Source organism: Epinephelus lanceolatus, chromosome 23, assembly GCF_041903045.1.
Source record: "Epinephelus lanceolatus isolate andai-2023 chromosome 23, ASM4190304v1, whole genome shotgun sequence".
NCBI lineage: Eukaryota > Metazoa > Chordata > Actinopteri > Perciformes > Serranidae > Epinephelus > Epinephelus lanceolatus.
Window position 1 is genome coordinate 33,188 of NC_135756.1, and position 23,368 is coordinate 56,555.

Genomic DNA, 23,368 nt, shown 5'->3' on the forward strand with positions numbered 1-23,368 from the left:
GTCCAGATCTTACCTCCAGAGCTGGTCCCAACAACACCACTTCTCTTATCACGCCGAGAATTCAGCCTGGGCTTGGGCTGCATAGGTACACCAGCAGCCTGAAGTCGGCGTCCACCCCGCTTAGCCACAGTGCTCCATGTCAGTGACACAGGTGCAGCGCTTCTACTCTCCTCCGCTGCTCTTTCCGCATCCCTGGAGCATTCCTCAGTGTCCGGTGTGCTCACACTCAGCAATCGCGGAGACATCACTCTGGGCCCCGGCTCAGCAACTCGATCATCAAATTTAACTCGGTCGGGGATTCCCCTGTCAGTCCGGGAGGGAGTGGGTGGGCACCCTCTGCCCGAACCACGTTGCTCCACCACACACAGACGCAGGTTCAGGTCCATTGTCACAGCATGAAGTTCATCCAAAACTTTGGCCTGTGCAGACCCTTCTCTATAGCTACGCTGTGTTCACTGAGTCTGTACATAGTCAAGGCTTTTCTTACTTTAGGATCTTTTACTGTGCTCAGATAATTTGCTAATGTGAAGTTTCTTTTTAGGGTCAGATAACATTTTAATTTACTCTGTGTTTTAGTTGTTTCCTTCCAGTATGTGATATAGGTTTCTGGTTAGATTGGTTGATAATTTGGTTTGGTCTGATTGGCTTGGTGTTGTGGTCCCGAGGCTGTCCGGGGCATGTTAGGTTGTCTGGACAGAGCCTCAGGACCGGCTGGCTGAGGGGGCTCTTCTCTGGCTTCAGCTCTTGGCAGGTTAGGGCTTTGTGATGGTATGTCTGGGGGTCACTAGTTTTTAGGTGATTGTAAAATTTAATTGCTGTTTTTTGTATTTTCAATATGAGGGGGAATTGGCCGAGTTCTGCTCTACATGTGTTGTTTGGTGTCTTTCTCTGGACGTGCATGATGCTCTTACAGAACTCTGTGTGGAAAGATTCTATTATTGTTCTGTCCCATTTTTCAAATTCATGATTTAATTTTGGTCCCCAAATTTCACTGCCATAGAGAATTATCGGTTCTAATACAAATTGGAAAATTTTTAGCCAGATGTTAATTGGAATGTCCAGTTTAATATTTCTTCTAATTGCATAGAAAGCTCTCCTTGCTTTGTCTGTCAGATCTTTTACAGCCAAGTTGAAGCTTCCTGTGGAGCTTATGTTGAGGCCAAGGTATGTGCAGTTTTTTGTATGTTGTAATTTAGTGGTGTCCAAATAGAAATTGTGTGTGTTTTCCTGACTTCTGGACTGCTTCTGGAAGATCATATTTATCTCCATTTTTATAAAGGGGTGTTATTAAACCTTTATTCCATGTGTCAGGAAAAGTGCCAACTGCTAGAATTATATTAAAAAGTTTGAGTATAGCCAATTTTAATTTATGGTCTCTCTCTCTGTCTCTCTCTCTCTGTCTCTCTCTCTGTCTCTCTCTCTCTCTCTCTCTCTCTCTGTCTCTCTCTCTCTCTCTCTCTCTCTCTCTCAAATTTCAAATTTCAAAGTAGCTTTATTGGTATGAATGGTATCAACCGTTGTTGCAGAAAGCAGAATGTACATGCAGACATACAATTCAATTACAATACAATTAATACAATACATTAAATATTTTACATTAAATGCATTTCATATTGAATAGGCAGATACACATACATTAAATGTTTTACATTAAGTACATTTCATATTAAATAGGCAGATACAAATACATTAAGTACATTTTACATTAAATAGGCAGAGTGTTATAAGGAGACTATGTTGTTGTGTTGTTGTGTCTCTCTCAGGCTGTGACATGCACTGACATATTTTGCTGCTTCTATGGCACTGACACTGTTTTCTCCAAGTAGATGATGCATGTTCTCCTGATCACAGAGGGGATCAAAATCTTGGAGTTTATGTTTCATTTTTGAAAAGAACTTGGTTCTAAGTTCTTCATATGTGTTACATTTGAGCAGGAAATGTTGCTCTGTCTCCACCTGTCTCTGTCTCTGTCTGTCTCCACCTGTCTCTGTCTCTGTCTGTCTCCACCTGTCTCTGTCTCTGTCTGTCTCCACCTGTCTCTGTGGACAGAGCTGACACAGCCGGTCTTCTCTGGGCTGCCAGGTCTGCCTGTGTCTGCCCGTCTCTATGGCCAAGCTGTGATCACTGAGTCTGTACATGGTCAATGTCTTTTTGATTTCTGATCAGTCACGGTGGACAGATAGTTTGCCATCGTATACTGTCTATTTAGAGCCAAATAGCATTGAAGTTTGCTTTGAGTTTTTGTGGTGGATGTCCAATAGTTAATGTAATTGTCTTTTTCTTTAGCTATAATTGGTGGGTCCAGATTGTGTGAGGGCTGTGCTGAGGCCTTGTGCTGTTAGAGGAGCTGAGCCTCAGGACCAGCTGGCTGAGGGGGCTCTTCTCCATGCTCTCCTCTTGACTATGGAGAGCTTTGTGATGATAAGAATTGGGCTCACTTGCTTTTAGGTGTTGGTCAAATTTGATGGCTCTTTTTTGTATCCTGATCAAAAGGGGAAATTGTCCTAATTCAGCTCAGCATCCATTGTTGGGGGTTCTCTCTCTCTCTCTCTCTCTCTCTCTCTCTCTCTCTCTGTCTCTCTCTCTCTCTCTGTCTCTGTCTCCCTCTCTCTCTCTGTCTTTCTCTCTCTCTCTCTGTCTCTCTCTCTCTCTTTGTTTTTGGTTTTCGTTGCTCTGAAGAGACGATAAAACAGTGATTTGATTTGTAATTGCTAAATGTAAATAAAGGGATTTTTTAAAATCAAATCTCTCTCTCTCTCTCTCTGTCTCTCTCTCTGTCTCATTGTGTCATACGGATTACTGTTAATTTATTATGCTGATCTGTTCTGTACGACATCTATTGCACGTCTGTCCGTCCTGGAAGAGGGATCCCTCCTCAGCTGCTCTTCCTGAGGTTTCTACCGATTTTTTCCCGTTAAAGGGTTTTGTTTTTTGTTTTTTTTGGGGAGTTTTTCCTGATCAGCTGTGAGGGTCATAAGGACAGAGGGATGTCGTATGCTGTAAAGCCCTGTGAGGCAAATTATGATTTGTGATATTGGGCTTTATAAATAAAATTGATTGATTGATTAACTTTGTCTCAGAGGACTCAGACCCTCTGTCTGTCTCCCTGTCCTTCTGTCCCTCTGTCCTCCTGCCCCCCTGTCTCTCTGTCCATCTGTCTCTCTCTCTCTCCTGTCCTCTGCCCATCTGTCTTCTGTCCCTCAGTCTTCTGTCCATGTGTCCTCTCTCCCTGTGTCCTTCCGTCCTCTGTCCCTCTGTCCTTGTGTCTCTCTGACCCTCAATCTCTCTGCCGCTCTGTCTCCCTGTCCCTCTGTCCCTCAGTCTTCTGTCCCTCTGTCCTTGTGTCTCTCTGACCCTCAATCTCTCTGCCGCTCTGTCTCCCTGTCCCTCTGTCCTCTGTCCCTCAGTCTTCTGTCCCTCTGTCCTTGTGTCTCTCTGACCCTCAATCTCTCTGCTGCTCTGTCTCCCTGTCCTCTGTCCCTTGTCCCTCTGTCTCCCTGTCCTCTGTCTCTCTGTCTTCTGTCCCTTGTTCCTCAGTCCTGTCCCTCTGTCTTCTGTCCCTCAGTCTTCTGTCCATGTGTCCTCTCTCCCTGTGTCCTTCCATCCTCTGTCCCTCTGTCCTTGTGTATCTCTGACCCTCAATCTCTCTGCCGCTGTCTCCCTGTCCCTCTGTCCTCTGTTCCTCTGTCTCCCTGTCCCTCTGTCCTCTGTCCCTCAGCCTTCTGTCCCTCTGTCTCCCTTTCCTCTGTCCCTTGTCCCTCTGTCTCTCTGTCATCTGTCTCTCTGTCTTCTGTCCTTCTGTCCCTTGTTCCTCAGTCCTGTCCCTCTGTCCTTCTCTCCATCTGTCCTTCTGTCCCTCTGTCTCCTGTCCTTCTGTCCCTCTGTCCCTCTGTCCTTTGTCCCTGTCTCTCTCTCCTGTCTTCTGTTCCTCTGTCCCTTCTCCCTCAGTCCTCTGTCCCTCTGTCTTCTGTCCCTCTGTCCTCACAGCAGATCAGGCTAACAGAGTAAATATTGTCCTCTCTCTCCCAGTTTCCGGTCGGACTGGTTCTTTGATGGGAACCAGTTTGTGTCTCTGGGCTGTTTGAGGACGTGGCAGGACGCGGATCACTTTTCTCTCCGCTGAGTCTCAGCTGCAGCTGCTATTGGTCCACGTGAGGCCTGCAGCCAATGACGAGCGAGTGTGATGACTGAGTCCCATGACGTCATCAGCCCCACGCGAGCCCTTGCTGAAGTGGACCAATGGCAGCGCGAGAAGTGTTGCAGGCGGCTCCGGATTGGCTGCGGCAGGACGGAAGCGGCGGAGCGGGTCCGGAGTGTGAAATGATCGGAGACAAGAAAAGAGAAGGACGGTAAAAAGACACGAACAGAGTCCAGGTGAGACGGACAGGTGCACGAGCTCCACACCAACAGGTAAGACATCAGCTGTTTGTTCAGGCGGAGGAGACGTGACGGTGTCGGCTCACAGCTGCGCACTGTTTCTGTCACTGACATCATCTCCTTCATCTTCATCTCTAATAAGTTTGACGTGTCTGATCATGTTTCTGCTTCCTTTCTATTAACGTCATTTATTACAGACTGACTCTGAGTCATCTTCATCCTCATCTTCATCTTCATCTTCTTTAATAAGCTTCATGCCTTTGATCATGTGATCATACTCCTGTTGTTACTCTCGTCATCATCTTCTTCATCTTCATCTCTAATAAGTTTGGCGTGTCTGATCATGTTTCTGCTTCCTTTCTATTAACGTCATTTATTACAGACTGACTCTGAGTCATCTTCATCTTCATCTTCATCCTCATCTTCTTTAATAAGCTTCCTGCCTCTGATCACGTGATCATGCTCCTGTTGTTACTCTCATCATCATCATCATCATCTGTGTTTGTAGCATAAGTTTCTGCTTCACTTCCTGTCTCATCTGCATCACAGATGTAACTCAGCAGTACTCAGTTACTTCAGTGAAAAATACTCTGTTAGATAAAACATGTTTTTGTGATGTCACAGACTCCTAAAATCTGTGACATCACTGAACAGAGGACTCGTTAACAGCGGGACGTCTCTCTGAGGATGCTCATGAGACTCAGCTGAACTTTGTCCTGTCCTTTGGGATGGTTATTATGGGATATGTCCAATATTTCATCTTAATGTCATGTGACACCTTGCTGTCAATCAATCAATCAATTTTATTTATAAAGCCCAATATCACAAATCACAATTTGCCTCAGAGGCTTTACAGCATACGACACCCCTCTGTCCTTATGACCCTCACAGCTGATCAGGAAAAACTCCCCCCAAAAAATCCTTTGTCCTCACTGTCCTCATTGTCCTCATTGTCCTCACTGTCCACTGTCCATCGTTTGTCCTGTGGGAATGTATCGTCTGTGTCCAGCTTTTTCTTTGCTGAAAACAAATTTCCTTCAGGACGAGTTTCTTTTATTTTGAAGTATTAGAAGTTAAAGTTTCAGTCTGTGAATAAAATCTAAATCTAAAATCACTTCTGTCAGCGTGTTGTTGTAAATTTAGATTTTGTTGATTTATTAATATCTGAGCAGTTTTTTTATGGTCTAAGTCGTCGAGCCGAGTTTAAAGACTCTTTATTATCAGGTATTTAAATTTTTAATCATCATCACAAAACTGCTCTTTTATTTTCTTTGTAAAATCTTAAAGCAACTAAAGTTTCAGAAAATTGTTTTTTTAAAAAAAACTACAAAACTTCTCCCTAATTTTAATAAAGTCAAATACAGGAAGCTCCAAACAGTGAAAGAGCTGCTGTTGGCTCAATAATGAGTCAGTCACATTTTACTGCCGCCATCCCAAAACACACCTGTAGTCATTACACTCATTAATCAGACTCACCTGTGTCAGGTGAACGGATGATGATGATGATGATGATGATCTACTTAGAGAATAAAAGCAGTCGCACATCTTTAACATGTGAAACTTGATTTTTTTTTTTCAGTGAAGTTATTGATGTTTATTAATCAATAAATCTTTGTTTGGACGTCACAATAGTTAACTTGAGGCTGTTTCCTGTCCGTCAGTCTGTCAGGATGATCCGTCCGTTGCTGATGTGTTTCGTCCTCTGCGTCGTCTCCGGCAGCAGTAAACCAACAGAGAAGAAGAGTCGTGTTCATGAGGAAGAACCCCTCAGCCACCTCGAACATGATGACCACAAAAACTATGACTATGACCACGAAGCCTTTCTGGGTCAGGACGAAGCCAAAACCTTCGACCACCTCCCACCAGAGGAGAGCAAACGCAGGCTCGGGTGAGTTCCTGTCTTTGTGTCTTTAACGTAGAAAGACTTTAAATCAGAACACACGTGTCCTCCAACATCACCTGAGCTGCAGATGTGTCTTCCTCTTAACATCTTCAGTCAGGTTCATTTTTATAAGCAGACAAACTGGATTTAATTTCCTGGTTCCTGGTAGAAACGCCCCAAACTGGTTCGACAAGTTCACTCAGGTTTTATTTGTTTACACACAAGTGTATTTCAGTGACTGAAACACCTGAGACATCAGTGAGACACCTGAGACATCAGTGAGACAACACTGAGACATCAGTGAGACATCAGTGAGACAACACTGAGACATCAGTGAGACAACAGTGGGCCATCAGTGAGACAACACTGAGACATCAGTGAGACAACAGTGAGACAACAGTGGGCCATCAGTGAGACAACAATGAGACATCAGTGAGACAACACTGAGACATCAGTGAGACAACAGTGGGCCATCAGTGAGACAACAATGAGACATCAGTGAGACAACACTGAGACATCAGTGGGACAACACTGAGACATCAGTGGGACAACACTGAGACAGCAGTGAGTGAGACAACAGTGGGCCATCAGTGAGACAACACTGAGACATCAGTGAGACAACAGTGAGACATCAGTGAGACAACAGTGAGACAACAGTGGGCCATCAGTGAGACAACAGTAAGACAACAGTGAGACAACAGTGGGCCATCAATGAGGCAACACTGAAACATCAGTGAGACAACACTGAGACAACACTGAGACATCAGTGAGACAACACTGAGACATCAGTGAGACATCAGTAAGACATCAGTGGGACAACAGTGGGCCATCAGTGAGACAACACTGAGACATCAGTGGGCCAACAGTGAGACAACACTGAGACAGCAGTGAGTGAGACAACAGTGAGACAACAGTGAGACAACACTGAGACATCAGTGAGACAACAGTGAGACATCAGTGGGCCAACAGTGAGACAACACTGAGACAGCAGTGAGTGAGACAACAGTGAGACATCAGTGAGACAACACTGAGACATCAGTGAGACATCAGTGAGACAACAGTGAAACAACAGTAAGACAACAGTGGGTCATCAGTGAGACAACAGTGGGTCATCAGTGAGACAACAGTGGGTCATCAGTGAGACAACAGTGGGCCATCAGTAAGACAACAGTGGGTCATCAGTGAGACAACAGTGGGCCATCAGTGAGACAACACTGAGACATCAGTGAGACAACAGTGAGACATCAGTGAGACATCAGTGAGACAACAGTGAGACAACAGTGGGCCATCAGTGAGACAACAGTAAGACAACAGTGAGACAACAGTGAGACAACAGTGGGCCATCAATGAGACAACACTGAAACATCAGTGAGACAACACTGAGACAACACTGAGACATCAGTGAGACAACACTGAGACATCAGTGAGACATCAGTAAGACATCAGTGGGACAACAGTGGGCCATCAGTGAGACAACACTGAGACATCAGTGGGCCAACAGTGAGACAACACTGAGACAGCAGTGAGTGAGACAACAGTGAGACAACAGTGAGACAACACTGAGACATCAGTGAGACAACAGTGAGACATCAGTGGGCCAACAGTGAGACAACACTGAGACAGCAGTGAGTGAGACAACAGTGAGACATCAGTGAGACAACACTGAGACATCAGTGAGACATCAGTGAGACAACAGTGAAACAACAGTAAGACAACAGTGGGTCATCAGTGAGACAACAGTGGGTCATCAGTGAGACAACAGTGGGTCATCAGTGAGACAACAGTGGGCCATCAGTAAGACAACAGTGGGTCATCAGTGAGACAACAGTGGGCCATCAGTGAGACAACAGTAAGACAACAGTGAGACATCAGTGAGACAACAGTGGGCCATCAGTAAGACAACAGTGGGTCATCAGTGAGACAACAGTGGGCCATCAGTGAGACAACAGTAAGACAACAGTGAGACATCAGTGAGACAACAGTGGGCCATCAATGAGACAACAGTGAGACAACAGTGGGCCATCAGTGAGACAACACTGAGACAGCAGTGAGTGAGACAACAGTGGGCCATCAGTGAGACAACACTGAGACAGCAGTGAGTGAGACAACAGTGAGACAACAGTGGGCCATCATTGAGACATCAGTGAGACAACAGTGAGACAACAGTGGGCCATCAGTGAGACAACACTAGACATCAGTGAGACAACACTGAGACATCAGTGAGACAACAGTGGGCCATCAGTGAGACAACAGTGAGACAACAGTGAGACATCAGTGAGACAACAGTGGGCCATCAGTGAGACAACACTGAGACATCAGTGAGACAACAGTGAAATAACAGTGAGACATCAGTGGGCCATCAGCGAGACAACAGTGGGGCATCAGTGAGACAACAGTAAGACAACAGTGAGACATCAGTGAGACAACAGTGGGCCATCAGTGAGACAACAGTGAGACAACAGTGGGCCATCAGTGAGACAACAGTGGGCCATCAGTGAGACAGCAGTGGGCCATCAGCGAGACAACAGTGAGACAACACTGAGACATCAGTGAGACATCAGTGAGACAACACTGAAACAACAGTGATACATCAGCGAGACAACAGTAGGCCATCAGCAAGACAACAGTGAGACAACACTGAGACATCAGTGAGACAACAGTGGGCCATCACTGAGACAACACTGAGACATCAGTGAGACATCAGTGAGACAACAGTGGGCCATCAGTGAGACAACAATGAGACATCAGTGAGACAACACTGAGACATCAGTGAGACAACACTGAGACAACAGTGGGCCATCAGTGAGACAACAGTGGGCCATCAGTGACACAACAATGAAACATCAGTGAGACAACACTGAGACATCAGTGGGACAACACTGAGACATCAGTGGGACAACAGTGGGCCATCAGTGAGACAACACTGAGACAGCAGTGAGTGAGACAACAGTGGGCCATCAGTGAGACAACACTGAGACATCAGTGAGACAACAGTAAGACAACAGTGGGCCATCAATGAGACAACACTGACACATCAGTGAGACAACACTGAGACAACACTGAGACATCAGTGAGACAACACTGAGACATCAGTGAGACAACAGTAAGACATCAGTGAGACAACAGTGAGACAACAGTAAAACAACAGTGAGACATCAGTGAGACACCAGTGAGACAACAGTGGGCCATCAGTGAGACAACACTGAGACATCAGTGAGACAACAGTGAGACATCAGTGGGCCATCAGCGAGACAACAGTGGGGCATCATTGAGACAACAGTAAGACAACAGTGAGACATCAGTGAGACAACAGTGGGCCATCAGTGAGACAACAGTGAGACAACAGCAAGACAACAGTGAGACATCAGTGAGACAACAGTGGGCCATCAGTGAGACAACACTGAGACATCAGTGAGACAACACTAAGACAACAGTGAAACAACAGTGAGACATCATTGGGCCATCAGCGAGACAACAGTGGGGCATCAGTGAGACAACAGTAAGACAACAGTGAGACATCAGTGAGACAACAGTGGGCCATCAGTGAGACAACACTGAGACATCAGTGAGACAACAGTGAGACAACAGTAAAACAACAGTGAGACATCAGTGAGACACCAGTGAGACAACAGTGGGTCATCAGTGAGACAACAGTGGGCCATCAGTGAGACAACAGTGAGACAACAGTGGGCCATCAGTGAGACAACAGTGAGACAACAGTGGGCCATCAGTGAGACATCAGTGAGACAGCAGTGGGCCATCAGTGAGACATCAGTGAGACATCAGTGGGCCATCAGTGAGACAACACTGAGACATCAGTGAAACAACAGTGGGACAACAGTGAGACAACAGTGAGACAACAGTGGGCCATCAGTGGGACAACAGTGAGACATCAGTGGGACAACAGTGAGACAACAGTGGGCCATCAGTGAGACAACACTGAGACATCAGTGAAACAACAGTGGGACAACAGTGAGACAACAGTGAGACAACAGTGGGCCATCAGTGGGACAACAGTGAGACATCAGTGGGACAACAGTGAGACATCAGTAAGACAACAGTGAGACAACAGTGGGACAACAGCGGGGTGTCAGTGAGACAACAGTAAGACAACAGTGAGCCATCAGTGGGACAACAGTGAGACATCAGTGGGACAACAGTGAGACATCAGTGGGACAACAGTGAGACAACAGTGAGACATCAGTGAGACTACAGTGGGACAACAGTGGGCCATCAGTGAGACAACAGTGGGACAACAGTGGGACAACAGTGAGACATCAGTGAGACATCAGTAAGACAACAGTGAGACAACAGTGGGGCGTCAGTGAGACATCAGTGAGACAACAGATGAAGCGCCTGTATCAGAGACATTTTAGTCTCATGGACGTCGTCATCAGGACTGATGCAACTCCATCAGTGGGACACCGACCATCAGTGAAATTGATGTGATCAGTAATAAAATACTGTGTTTGTGTTTTTGCAGCATCATCGTGGACAAAATCGACACCAACAAAGATGGATTAATTTCTGAGGACGAGCTGAAGAACTGGATCAAACTGGCTCAGAAGAGACACGTGTTGGACAGCGTGGAGCATCAGTGGAAAGACTTCGACATGAACGACGACGGTCTGATCAGCTGGGACGAGTACAAGAACATCACATACGGCAGTTACCTGGGTAAGAAGTGTCAGCAGCAGTTATTGATGCTCTGATGAATTCTCTGATTGATTGATTGATTGATTGTTTGATTGATTGATTATCCCTTACAGAGGACCCTAAGACAGACACAGAGTACAACTACACTCACATGATGGCGAGGGACGAGAGACGTTTCAAAGTGGCAGACAGAAATGGAGACATGATCGCAGACAAGCAGGAGTTCACAGCTTTTCTTCATCCTGAGGATCATGATCACATGAAGGACATCGTGGTGCAGGTGAGAGTGGTGTCACAGATGTGATGTCACTGGCATGATGTCACTGGCATGATGTCACTGATGGCGTGTTTGCTCACTGTCACAGGAAACGATGGAAGACATCGACAAGAACGGCGATGGTTTCATCGACCTGAAGGAGTACATTGGTGAGTTATCATCTCTTTCTGTCAGGAAGTGACAGGAGTTTAGCTTGAGCGTCTCCCCCCTCTGACACAGGTGGAGGAGGTGGAGGTCACATGACAGGAAGTGCTCAGTCAGCCAATAGAAACTCTGCTGACTGTTTGAAATATTTCATTATTGATTCCTAAACAGAACGGTGATGTCATCGTATGTTCGTGTTTAAAGGTCACGCAGTGTGAAGAACTCGTTTGTCTCTTTATCTCGTGGTCGTAGGAGACATGTACGCCGCCGAGGAAGAGGACGATGAAGAACCAGAGTGGGTGGCGACCGAACGTCAGCAGTTCTCCGAGTTCAGAGACAAAAACAAAGACGGAAAAATGGACAAAGAAGAAACTCTGGACTGGATCCTCCCATCGGACTACGACCATGCCGAGGCCGAGGCCAAACACCTGCTGCACGAGTCGGATGCCAACCAGGTGAGACACCTGTTTAACCCTTTAATCACTGACGTAAACTCCCCTGTTGAACTCTTTAATCACTGACGTACACTCGCCTGTAATCACTGACATATACTCACCTGTTTAACTCTTTAATCACTGACGTAAACTCGCCTGTTTAACTCTTTAATCACTGACGTATACTCGCCTGTAATCACTGACATATACTCACCTGTTTAACTCTTTAATCACTGACGTGACTCACCTGTTTAATTCTTTAATCACTGACATATACTCACCTGTTTAACTCTTTAATCACTGACATAAACTCGCCTGTTTAACTCTTTAATCACTGACGTATACTCGCCTGTAATCACTGACATATACTCACCTGTTTAACTCTTTAATCACTAACGTGACTCACCTGTTTAATTCTTTAATCACTGACGTATACTCACCTGTTTAACTCTTTAATCACTGACGTGACTCACCTGTTTAATTCTTTAATCACTGACGTATACTCACCTGTTTAACTCTTTAATCACTGACATAAACTCACCTGTTTAACTCTTTAATCACTGATGTTACTCACCTGTTTAACTCTTTAATCACTGACCTATACTCACCTGTTTAACTCTTTAATCACTGATGTGATTCACCTGTTTAACTCTTTAATCACTGATGTGACTCACCTGTTTAACTCTTTAATCACTGATGTGACTCACCTGTTTAACTCTTTAATCACTGACCTATACTCACCTGTTTAACTCTTTAATCACTGACTTATACTCGCCTGTAATCACTGACATATACTCACTTGTTTAACTCTTTAATCACTGACATATACTCACCTGTTTAACTCTTTAATCACTGACCTATACTCACCTGTTTAACTCTTTAATCACTGACGTATACTCACCTGTTTAACTCTTTAATCACTGATGTGACTCACCTGTTTAACTCTTTAATCACTGACCTATACTCACTTGTTTAACTCTTTAATCACTGACGTGACTCACCTGTTTAACTTTTTAATCACTGACGTATACTCGCCTGTTTAACTCTTTAATCACTGATGTTACTCACCTGTTTAACTCTTTAATCACTAACCTATACTCACCTGTTTAACTCTTTAATCACTGATGTGATTCACCTGTTTAACTCTTTAATCACTGATGTGACTCACCTGTTTAACTCTTTAATCACTGACCTATACTCACCTGTTTAACTCTTTAATCACTGACTTATACTCGCCTGTAATCACTGACATATACTCACTTGTTTAACTCTTTAATCACTGACATATACTCACCTGTTTAACTCTTTAATCACTGACCTATACTCACCTGTTTAACTCTTTAATCACTGACGTATACTCACCTGTTTAACTCTTTAATCACTGATGTGACTCACCTGTTTAACTCTTTAATCACTGACCTATACTCACTTGTTTAACTCTTTAATCACTGACGTGACTCACCTGTTTAACTCTTTAATCACTGACGTATACTCGCCTGTTTAACTCTTTAATCACTGATGTGTACTCACCTGTTTAACTCTTTAATCACTGATGTATACTCACCTGTTTAACTCTTTAATCACTGACATATACTCGCCTGTTTAACGCTTTAATCACTGACGTATACTCACCTGTTTAACCCTTTAATCACTGACGTATACTCACCTGTTTAACCCTTTAATCACTGACGTATACTCACCTGTTTAACCCTTTAATCACTGACGTATACTCACCTGTTTAACGCTTTAATCACTGACGTATACTCACCTGTTTAACTTTTTAATCACTGACCTATACTCACTTGTTTAACTCTTTAATCACTGATGTATACTCACCTGTTTAACTCTTTAATCACTGACATATACTCGCCTGTTTAACGCTTTAATCACTGACGTATACTCACCTGTTTAACCCTTTAATCACTGACGTATACTCACCTGTTTAACCCTTTAATCACTGACGTATACTCACCTGTTTAACCCTTTAATCACTGACGTATACTCACCTGTTTAACGCTTTAATCACTGACGTATACTCACCTGTTTAACTTTTTAATCACTGACCTATACTCACTTGTTTAACTCTTTAATCACTGACGTGACTCACCTGTTTAACTCTTTAATCACTGACGTATACTCGCCTGTTTAACTCTTTAATCACTGATGTATACTCACTTGTTTAACTCTTTAGTCACTGACATATACTCACCTGTTTAACCCTTTAATCACTGACGTATACTTACCTGTTTAACCCTTTAGTCACTGACATATACTCACCTGTTTAACGCTTTAATCACTGACGTATACTCACCTGTTTAACTCTGTAATCACTGATGTGACTCACCTGTTTAACTCTTTAATCACTGACCTATACTCACTTGTTTAACTCTTTAATCACTGACGTGACTCACCTGTTTAACTCTTTAATCACTGACGTATACTCGCCTGTTTAACTCTTTAATCACTGATGTTACTCACCTGTTTAACTCTTTAATCACTGACCTATACTCACCTGTTTAACTCTTTAATCACTGATGTGATTCACCTGTTTAACTCTTTAATCACTGATGTGACTCACCTGTTTAACTCTTTAATCACTGACCTATACTCACCTGTTTAACTCTTTAATCACTGACTTATACTCGCCTGTAATCACTGACATATACTCACTTGTTTAACTCTTTAATCACTGACATATACTCACCTGTTTAACTCTTTAATCACTGACCTATACTCACCTGTTTAACTCTTTAATCACTGACCTATACTCACTTGTTTAACTCTTCAATCACTGACGTGACTCACCTGTTTAACTCTTTAATCACTGACGTATACTCGCCTGTTTAACTCTTTAATCACTGATGTGTACTCACCTGTTTAACTCTTTAATCACTGACGTATACTCACCTGTTTAACTCTTTAATCACTGACATATACTTGCCTGTTTAACTCTTTAATCACTGACGTATACTCACCTGTTTAACCCTTTAATCACTGACGTATACTTACCTGTTTAACCCTTTAGTCACTGACATATACTCACCTGTTTAACGCTTTAATCACTGACGTATACTCACCTGTTTAACTCTTTAATCACTGACTTATACTCACCTGTTTAACGCTTTAATCACTGACCTATACTCACCTGTTTAACTCTTTAATCACTGACCTATACTCACTTGTTTAACTCTTTAATCACTGACGTGACTCACCTGTTTAACTCTTTAATCACTGACGTATACTCGCCTGTTTAACTCTTTAATCACTGATGTATACTCACTTGTTTAACTCTTTAGTCACTGACATATACTCACCTGTTTAACTCTTTAATCACTGACGTATACTCACCTGTTTAACTCTGTAATCACTGATGTGACTCACCTGTTTAACTCTTTAATCACTGACCTATACTCACTTGTTTAACTCTTTAATCACTGACGTGACTCACCTGTTTAACTCTTTAATCACTGACGTATACTCGCCTGTTTAACTCTTTAATCACTGATGTTACTCACCTGTTTAACTCTTTAATCACTGACCTATACTCACCTGTTTAACTCTTTAATCACTGATGTGATTCACCTGTTTAACTCTTTAATCACTGATGTGACTCACCTGTTTAACTCTTTAATCACTGATGTGACTCACCTGTTTAACTCTTTAATCACTGACCTATACTCACCTGTTTAACTCTTTAATCACTGACTTATACTCGCCTGTAATCACTGACATATACTCACTTGTTTAACTCTTTAATCACTGACATATACTCACCTGTTTAACTCTTTAATCACTGACCTATACTCACCTGTTTAACTCTTTAATCACTGACCTATACTCACTTGTTTAACTCTTTAATCACTGACGTGACTCACCTGTTTAACTCTTTAATCACTGACGTATACTCGCCTGTTTAACTCTTTAATCACTGATGTGTACTCACCTGTTTAACTCTTTAATCACTGACGTATACTCACCTGTTTAACTCTTTAATCACTGACATATACTCGCCTGTTTAACTCTTTAATCACTGACGTATACTCACCTGTTTTCAACTCTTTAATCACTGACGTATACTCACCTGTTTAACCCTTTAATCACTGACGTATACTCACCTGTTTAACTCTTTAATCACTGACGTATACTCACCTGTTTAACTCTTTAATCACTGACGTATACTCACCTGTTTAACCCTTTAATCACTGACGTATACTTACCTGTTTAACTCTTTAGTCACTGACATATACTCACCTGTTTAACGCTTTAATCACTGACGTATACTCACCTGTTTAACGCTTTAATCACTGACGTATACTCACCTGTTTAACTCTTTAATCACTGACCTATACTCACTTGTTTAACTCTTTAATCACTGACGTGACTCACCTGTTTAACTCTTTAATCACTGACGTATACTCGCCTGTTTAACTCTTTAATCACTGATGTATACTCACTTGTTTAACTCTTTAGTCACTGACATATACTCACCTGTTTAACTCTTTAATCACTGACGTATACTCACCTGTTTAACTCTGTAATCACTGATGTGACTCACCTGTTTAACTCTTTAATCACTGACCTATACTCACTTGTTTAACTCTTTAATCACTGACGTATACTCACCTGTTTAACGCTTTAATTACTGACGCATACTCACCTGTTTAACTCTTTAATCACTGACGTATACTGACCTGTTTAACCCTTTAATCACTGACGTATACTCACCTGTTTAACGCTTTAATTACTGATGTATACTTACTTGTTTAACACCATTTTTTTTCTGCCTTTGTTCAGGATGGAAAACTCACCAAAGATGAAATCCTCAACAACTACGACATATTTGTTGGGAGTCAGGTGACGGACTTCGGAGAGGCGTTACTACGACACGACGAGTTTTAGAGACGTAGCAGATTTTTAAATATTTACTCCTGTTTTTGAAGAATAATTTATTTTATACAGAAGCTTTTCACAACTGTGTGTGTTCACGTTTGGACTTTAAAAACTGCTTTGACAGGTCACTTTGATCTTTTTTAAGTATTTTACACAATTTTTTTACATTTCTTTGGACCATATAGTTTGTCCTTGTCGGGTTGTTTCTGCTCTTCACTGTGGTTGATGTTAGAGTTTTCACTTTTCTGCTGCTGTGATCAGTTTCCAGTTTTTCTTCTGTTCTTCTGTTTGTGTTCATCGCTGACTGATTTCTGATCAGCACTCTCAGTCCAGTACCAACAGGTAAAGATAGTCCAGATCTTTAATGAAACTCTTCTCCACCAACATGGATCAGGTTCTGTTCTGGTTCCTTCACCTCACATTAAACTGTTTGATCAAACGTTAATTTGATCAGAACCTAAAGTTGGTTTCTACCTGTAAAATCACCATTTTTTTCTTGACCTGAAGTGAAAAGTGTGACATCATCAGTGGGTGTGTCCTGTTCTACATGTTAGAAAGAGAGGGCAGAGTCTTGGAGTTTTTTAATCATTGATTCCTGCTGGTTTTGGGTTTTTTGCGGATAAAAACAAACATCGTTAGTGACAGAACAAAAGTTAGAGGGTGTGATTGGTGGTTTTACTTCGACTGTCGACTTGTGTTCAGCGCCTTGGTCGATGACACGTCTTTGATTTTATGGTTCTGCTCCAAACTGGTGGAAACGTGGGCTGGTTCACCTCATAGCACCAAGGGTCCAAAGAATCCTGAACTGAACCAGAACCAGTTTAAGAACCAGAAGTATATCAGATCAGATCAGGTGGTAAAGTGTTGAAAGAGAATAAAGTCAAAGGATGTGTAAATGTCTTCAGAATATTCGCCATCATCAGTTTTTGTTCTCTCAAACTTTTACAGCCTGTTTGTCAATAAACATCCAAAGTGTGAAGCTTTTGTTTGTGTTTGTTTGAGTGAACAGATCCTTTAAGTCCACATTTCTGTTGAATCTTTGAGTTTAAAAGTAACGGAGAACAAACAAACTCTTTATTAATATTTTATTTCTTTATTATTTTGATGCCTTTTATCTAAACACAGATGTTCTACAGTAAAATAAAGAAGAATCTAAAAAACTTTGTTTTATTTACATGTTTGTCAGAAACCTTCAGAGAATATTTTCTCTGTTTGTCAAGTTCAGTTTTATGAAGAAGACGTGGACACTGAGGACACTTCAGTCTTTGAGGAAACTTCAGATGATTCGTCCATTTTCTTTCCAAACACCGTCTCCATGATGCAGCCATTAAACTGCCAAGGAAAACAACCATCGTCAGGGGATTATTAAACCTGTCTGTCTGTCCTTCTGTCTGTCCTCCTGTCTGTCCTTCTGTCTGTCCTCCTGTCCCTCTGTCCTCCTGTCTGTCTCTCTCGGAACTCTCCAAGTGTTCGTCTAGTTTCTGTTTTGTATTTATATTAAATATCATCAGATTATAAACATGATGGAACACAGGTCATTTCCTGTTTGTATTTATGTCTACCACTTCCTGTGTGATGTCACCACCACATATCAACTCATAGATATATATAATCATTAGATGACTCATTCCTGTGGCTACTGTGCGTCAACGTCGCCGCCGTCTTGGGGAGGTCATGGCCTGCTAGCTAGTACTGTTGTGTATGGAGATAAGTCTTCAGCAAACTTGCCATGAAAAAATATATTTACAAAGTTTATTATATATTTTTCATGTTTTATATATATATATTGGACTATCTTTTGATATTGTATTTTGTGCTTCAAGATTTTCTATTATTCTATTTTTTTATTATATTTAGACTGTTCAATGGATCACTGAGTTTGCATTTATGAATGATCCATATTTGTATTGATTTAATGTTAATCTGAACCAGCTGGTTTCTGTTAAAGGGCCAGTGTGTAAAATGGGTTGAAAACAGTGACATCAGTGGTCAAATTCTAGATTGCAGGGCTCACTCACTCACCCCTCCCGTCGGGTAAGTGACGGTGGCCTCGTAGGGACAAAAAGCCTTGCGTAGACACGAGTTTTTCTGGAGTAGGTCTATCTAGCGACGAGGTGAATGTTTATTTAGAAATCTAAACCATGTTACTATATTGTAATGAATCCCTCACGAGCAGAAGACCAGAGGAGCGTTCAGGAAAAAGGCCAGTTTATTTGAGCACTCCAAAAACTCCGGTAACACTCCAGGGGGTAAAAGACTCCGTCCCAAACTCTGACTCTTCTAGCATAACACACACACTCCATACACACATTCTCATTTACATTACCAAGTGGGTACCCCCACCCCTCTCTGCTCTGCCAATCTCCAGCCCGCACACTGACTGACAGCGTAGCCTGTAAACAGAGCTCAGCTGTTTATTTAGCCTAGCAATATCTCCAGACTATAGTAGCTGCAATGGACGACTTTGAACGCGATTTTGAAGAGTTTCTTGTAGCGGACACAGACCCAGAGCCATACCTGTTTGAGCCGGAGCATACAGATGAGGAACTCCATGTGTTTGATGCTGAGCGGGCGAGAAGAGAGGCTGAATCCTCCGCTCCCATTTTGCTGCATAGAATGGGATTCGGTGCTACTGCTACCATCGTTGGGGAGATATATATCATCAGGAGGAAAAGCGCCACAGAGAGTGCATCACAAGGAGTGAAGCTGCGTCTTCTTTTCCTCGCAGATGACGGTTTGGGTTCATTCTCTCCTGTTGTGTGGTAAGTGTGGTCCATTCGCAAACTTTATAACTAAAAAAACTTTTCACTACTCTCTATCGACGAACTACTAACACTCTCTGCTGTTTCCTCCTCCTTCTTCCTTCCTTCCGCCGTCTTCGTTGGTTTATTTATACACGCGAAACGCGTTCTCTGGCTGGCTGGATTGTCCACTTGGGCTGCCTTACATACAAGATGGCGACCTCTCTAAAGCAAGGCCCTTGCTATATATAAATATATAAAAGCATAATTATAAGGCTACGAAAACCAAACGAATTTCATTTTATAGCAATTATACACTTGTATAAACATATTAATGGGTAGAATATTCAGATTCAGAGCTAGTGATGGTGAGATGAAGCCTCATGAAGCATTGAAGCTTTCCAGCAAATTGGTTCAGAAAAGGGTTCATTTCTTGAGGCTTCATGTGCACACGAAACCACCTGTTGGCCAAAGTGTGTAAAACAGGCAGCTGTGACCTTTACCATGTAATCTGTGATACACGGTATTTTGTGTCAGTAATGGGTGTTGGGAATAACTATTAATAATAATAATGATAATAATAATAATATTATAACTTTCTTTTTATCAATATAGTGTATTTTCTAGTGAGTATATTATGACTATATTGTATCAAATGCATCTACAATAAACTGTTTTGTTGTTTTGTTTTGTGAATGCATCCTGTATGTATAAACCAATCATTTGGCTAAAAATTGTATTGTGGTGTAGTGTCATATAATATAACAATGGCAAAAGGGGTAATATTCGTGTTCTGTGTCACTTCTGTGCAAACCTCACACCAAGATCTGAACAGCTTCCCAAACCAGTCACATGGTACAGCCTGGCAGCGAGGCTTCGGACGTCATCAATGACGTCACTCGTCTGAAACAATACAAGCCTCAATACGCGCATCGCAGAAACACTTTCTGGATTACTCGATGCACGCTTCGAAGCATCGGCACAGCACGTAACATCACTATCACAAGCCATTTAACGCTGAGGACGGCTATGACCCATCACTCGGCTGGCCTGGGAACGCCTCGGGGTTCCCGCGGAAGAGCTGACGGAAGTGGCTGGGGAGAGGACTGTCTGGGCTTCTTTGCTGAGGATGCTGCCCCCGTGACCCGGACCTGGATAAGCGGAGGACGACGAGTACGAGTACGACGGCTATGAGCTGAAACGCGGCCGTTCGCCTGCTGCTGTGCAGTCCTCTATATTAAAAAGTATTATACTTATTAGTGAGTGCTGTCGGGTTCTTCTGCTTTGCTGTAATATTTTGGACCGGCACCCAATTACACTTTGAGACTTTTGAGTGAGCACGCCAAGTTTGCTGAAGACTTATCTCCATACACAACAGTACTAGCCAGCCTGCAGTGACCTCCCCAAGATGGCAGCAACGTTGACGCATCGCTGAAATGGGCCGAAGCCATCAACGAGGTGTCTACTGTATATAATACCTATGCATCAACTCACTTGTTTGTTCATGAAGGCATAGATCAGAGGGTTATAGACACAGGAGCTCTTGGAGAAAAAGGCTGGTATGGTGACGAGTCGATAATCTTTGTTTTCGTCTGAAGAGTAGGCGAAGTACAGAGCGGCGAGGGCATACGGACCGTAACACGTGACGAAGGATCCCACCATGACAATGATCATCCTCGATACTTCCTTCTCCGCCTTCTGAGTGGAGACTGACTCTGTCTGCTGGGCTGCTACCTGAACAAAAGACACAAGACCAGACCCTTAAACCAGGACCTTCAACAAGGACCTTAAACCAGACCCTTAAACCAGGACCATGAACCAGGACCTTAAACCAGGATCTTTCACTAGAACCTTAAACAATGTTCGGTAAAATTATGGATCAGATTTGTTGGGGTCAAACTCACCGCCCTCAGAGCGCCCAGTAACTGAGAGTAGGAGAAGATTATGATGGCGAGCGGAGCGATGAAGCAGGTCACCATCAGGAAGTTCGTGTAGCTGCTGCAGTTGAACTCCTCGTTGTGAGTGTACCAGTCAGGTCCGCAGGAGCAACCCAGACCCTCCGGGATGTACCTGAGGACATGTTGTGTTTAAAACATCAGGTGAACTCTGTAAAGGGCAGCACCTACAGGTGTGTCATCTACCTGCTCCACCCAAAGAAAGGTGGGATGGCACAGCCGACCCCCATGAACCAGGTGAAGGCGACAGCAGCCAGTGCGTGGTCACTGCCAAACTTAAAGGCTCCAAATGGTTTACAGATGACCAGGTACCTCTCAAAGGACAAGACAGCCAGAGACCAGGCCATCACCAGTCCTGAGGATGACAGAGGGAACAGAGAGGACAGAGGGGGCAGAGGGAACAGAGCGGACAGAGGGGACAGAGAAGACAGAGGGGGCAGAGCATACAGAGAGGAAAGAGCGGACAGAGAGGACAGAGGGGACAGAGGGGAGAGAGGAGACAGAGAGGACAGAGGGGACAGAGAGAACAGAGCGGACAGAGAGAAAAGAGGGGACAGAGAGGACAGAGCGAACAGAGGGGACGGAGGGGACAGAGAGGACAGAGGAGACAGAGAGGACAGAGGGAACAGAGAGAACAGAGCGGACAGAGAGAAAAGGGGGGACAGAGAGGACAGAGCGGACAGAGAGAAAAGAGGGGACAGAGAGGACAGAGTGAACAGAGGGGACGGAGGGGACAGAGAGGACAGAGGAGACAGAGGGGACAGAGGGAACAGAGAGGACAGAGGGGGCAGAGGGGGCAGAGGGGACAGAGAGGACAGAGGGGAGAGAGGAGACAGGGAGAACAGAGGGGACAGAGACGAGAGAGGAGACAGGGAGAACAGAGGGGACAGAGAGGACAGAGGAGACAGAGGGGAGAGAGGAGACAGGGAGAACAGAGGGGACAGAGAGGACAGAGGAGACAGAGAGAAAAGAGGGGACAGAGAGGACAGAGGAGACAGAGGGGAGAGAGAAGACAGAGAGGACAGAGGGAACAGAGGACAGAGACGTTACATCATTATAAAACGTCTCCACACACAGATTTTATTTCAGGGCTTGGTGCTCAGTGTAACTGAATCCAACATGGCCACCGCTTCACTAACATGTTACAGGTAGAAACAAGTCTGAGGACAGAAAACGCAGTGACAGAATCTTGGGTCAAATCTGATCAGCTTCGTTTGACAGCAGTAGAGAGTGATGTGACCGGCGGCTGCGTCAGAGACTCCTCGGCTCTGATTGGTTGAGCCGTGGCAGGTTCCAATGAATCACAGACAATAACAGGAGGATGGACAGACTGTCTGTCTCCTGCTGTCCCGTGTGGACACAGAGACAGTTTCAGCAGATGTAACCACCTGAAGCTTAACGACACGTCTTCTGTGGTTCAATCAGAGCTGATGTCTTTTACCTGCTATGGAGCCCATGGCTGACTCCAGAGCGCACATGGTGTGACCCAGGAAGAAGTATCCCTTCATGGTGGAGACGAACACCTGACTGACGGAGAAGGTGACGAAGATGAATCCTGCGATGGAGATGTTGACCAGGATGTAGTTCAGAGGGACTCGCAGCTTCTTGTACTTGAGCATCACGAAGAGGACGATGAAGTTTAGAGGAGTTCCAGCGAACAGGACGATGCCCATGAAGAGGGTCTGCAGGTGAAACACCCACTGAGGGGCCAGGTAATACTGCGGCCCCTCGAAGGGACTGACCTTAGAGATGTTCTCGTACAGGTGGAAGTGCTTCCCCATGATGACCCTGAGCTTTCTACCACACCTGACGACCTCATCCTCTTTATATATATGCTCATAAACCACTTACTGTGAACCCTAACCCCGCTTTAATTTTCCTAAAGTATTAACATCCTCAAATGGTTCTGCACGACACGTTAATCTGCTTACTGACGAGGTTTAACGCCAAACAGGCTGAAATCAGACAGAGCGAGGAGCCGCCCCATGCTCATCAGAGTTAATAAAATAATA

The 23,368-nt window shown here is 43.7% G+C and overlaps 2 protein-coding genes across 2 annotated transcripts; one reads left to right on the forward strand and one right to left on the reverse strand.

Annotated features, from left to right (window-relative positions):
- The first annotated feature begins 4,261 nt into the window (after positions 1 to 4,261).
- On the forward strand, positions 4,262 to 17,639 carry calua (calumenin a). Its single transcript, XM_033615109.2, has 7 exons — positions 4,262 to 4,410; positions 6,039 to 6,265; positions 10,743 to 10,936; positions 11,029 to 11,195; positions 11,281 to 11,341; positions 11,589 to 11,791; positions 16,565 to 17,639. Exons 2-7 carry the CDS (start codon positions 6,048 to 6,050, stop codon positions 16,667 to 16,669), a joined length of 948 nt encoding a protein of 315 aa, XP_033471000.1. The 5' UTR covers positions 4,262 to 4,410; positions 6,039 to 6,047; the 3' UTR covers positions 16,670 to 17,639.
- A 91-nt stretch (positions 17,640 to 17,730) lies between these two features.
- Positions 17,731 to 23,145, reverse strand: opn1sw1 (opsin 1 (cone pigments), short-wave-sensitive 1). The gene is made up of 5 exons (XM_033615108.2): positions 22,798 to 23,145; positions 21,543 to 21,711; positions 21,306 to 21,471; positions 20,896 to 21,135; positions 17,731 to 17,992 (listed from the first exon to the last, which is right to left on the reverse strand). The coding sequence occupies exons 1-5, from the start codon at positions 23,135 to 23,137 to the stop codon at positions 17,888 to 17,890; spliced, it is 1,020 nt and encodes a 339-aa protein (XP_033470999.1). The 5' UTR covers positions 23,138 to 23,145; the 3' UTR covers positions 17,731 to 17,887.
- Between the last annotated feature and the right edge of the window lie 223 nt (positions 23,146 to 23,368).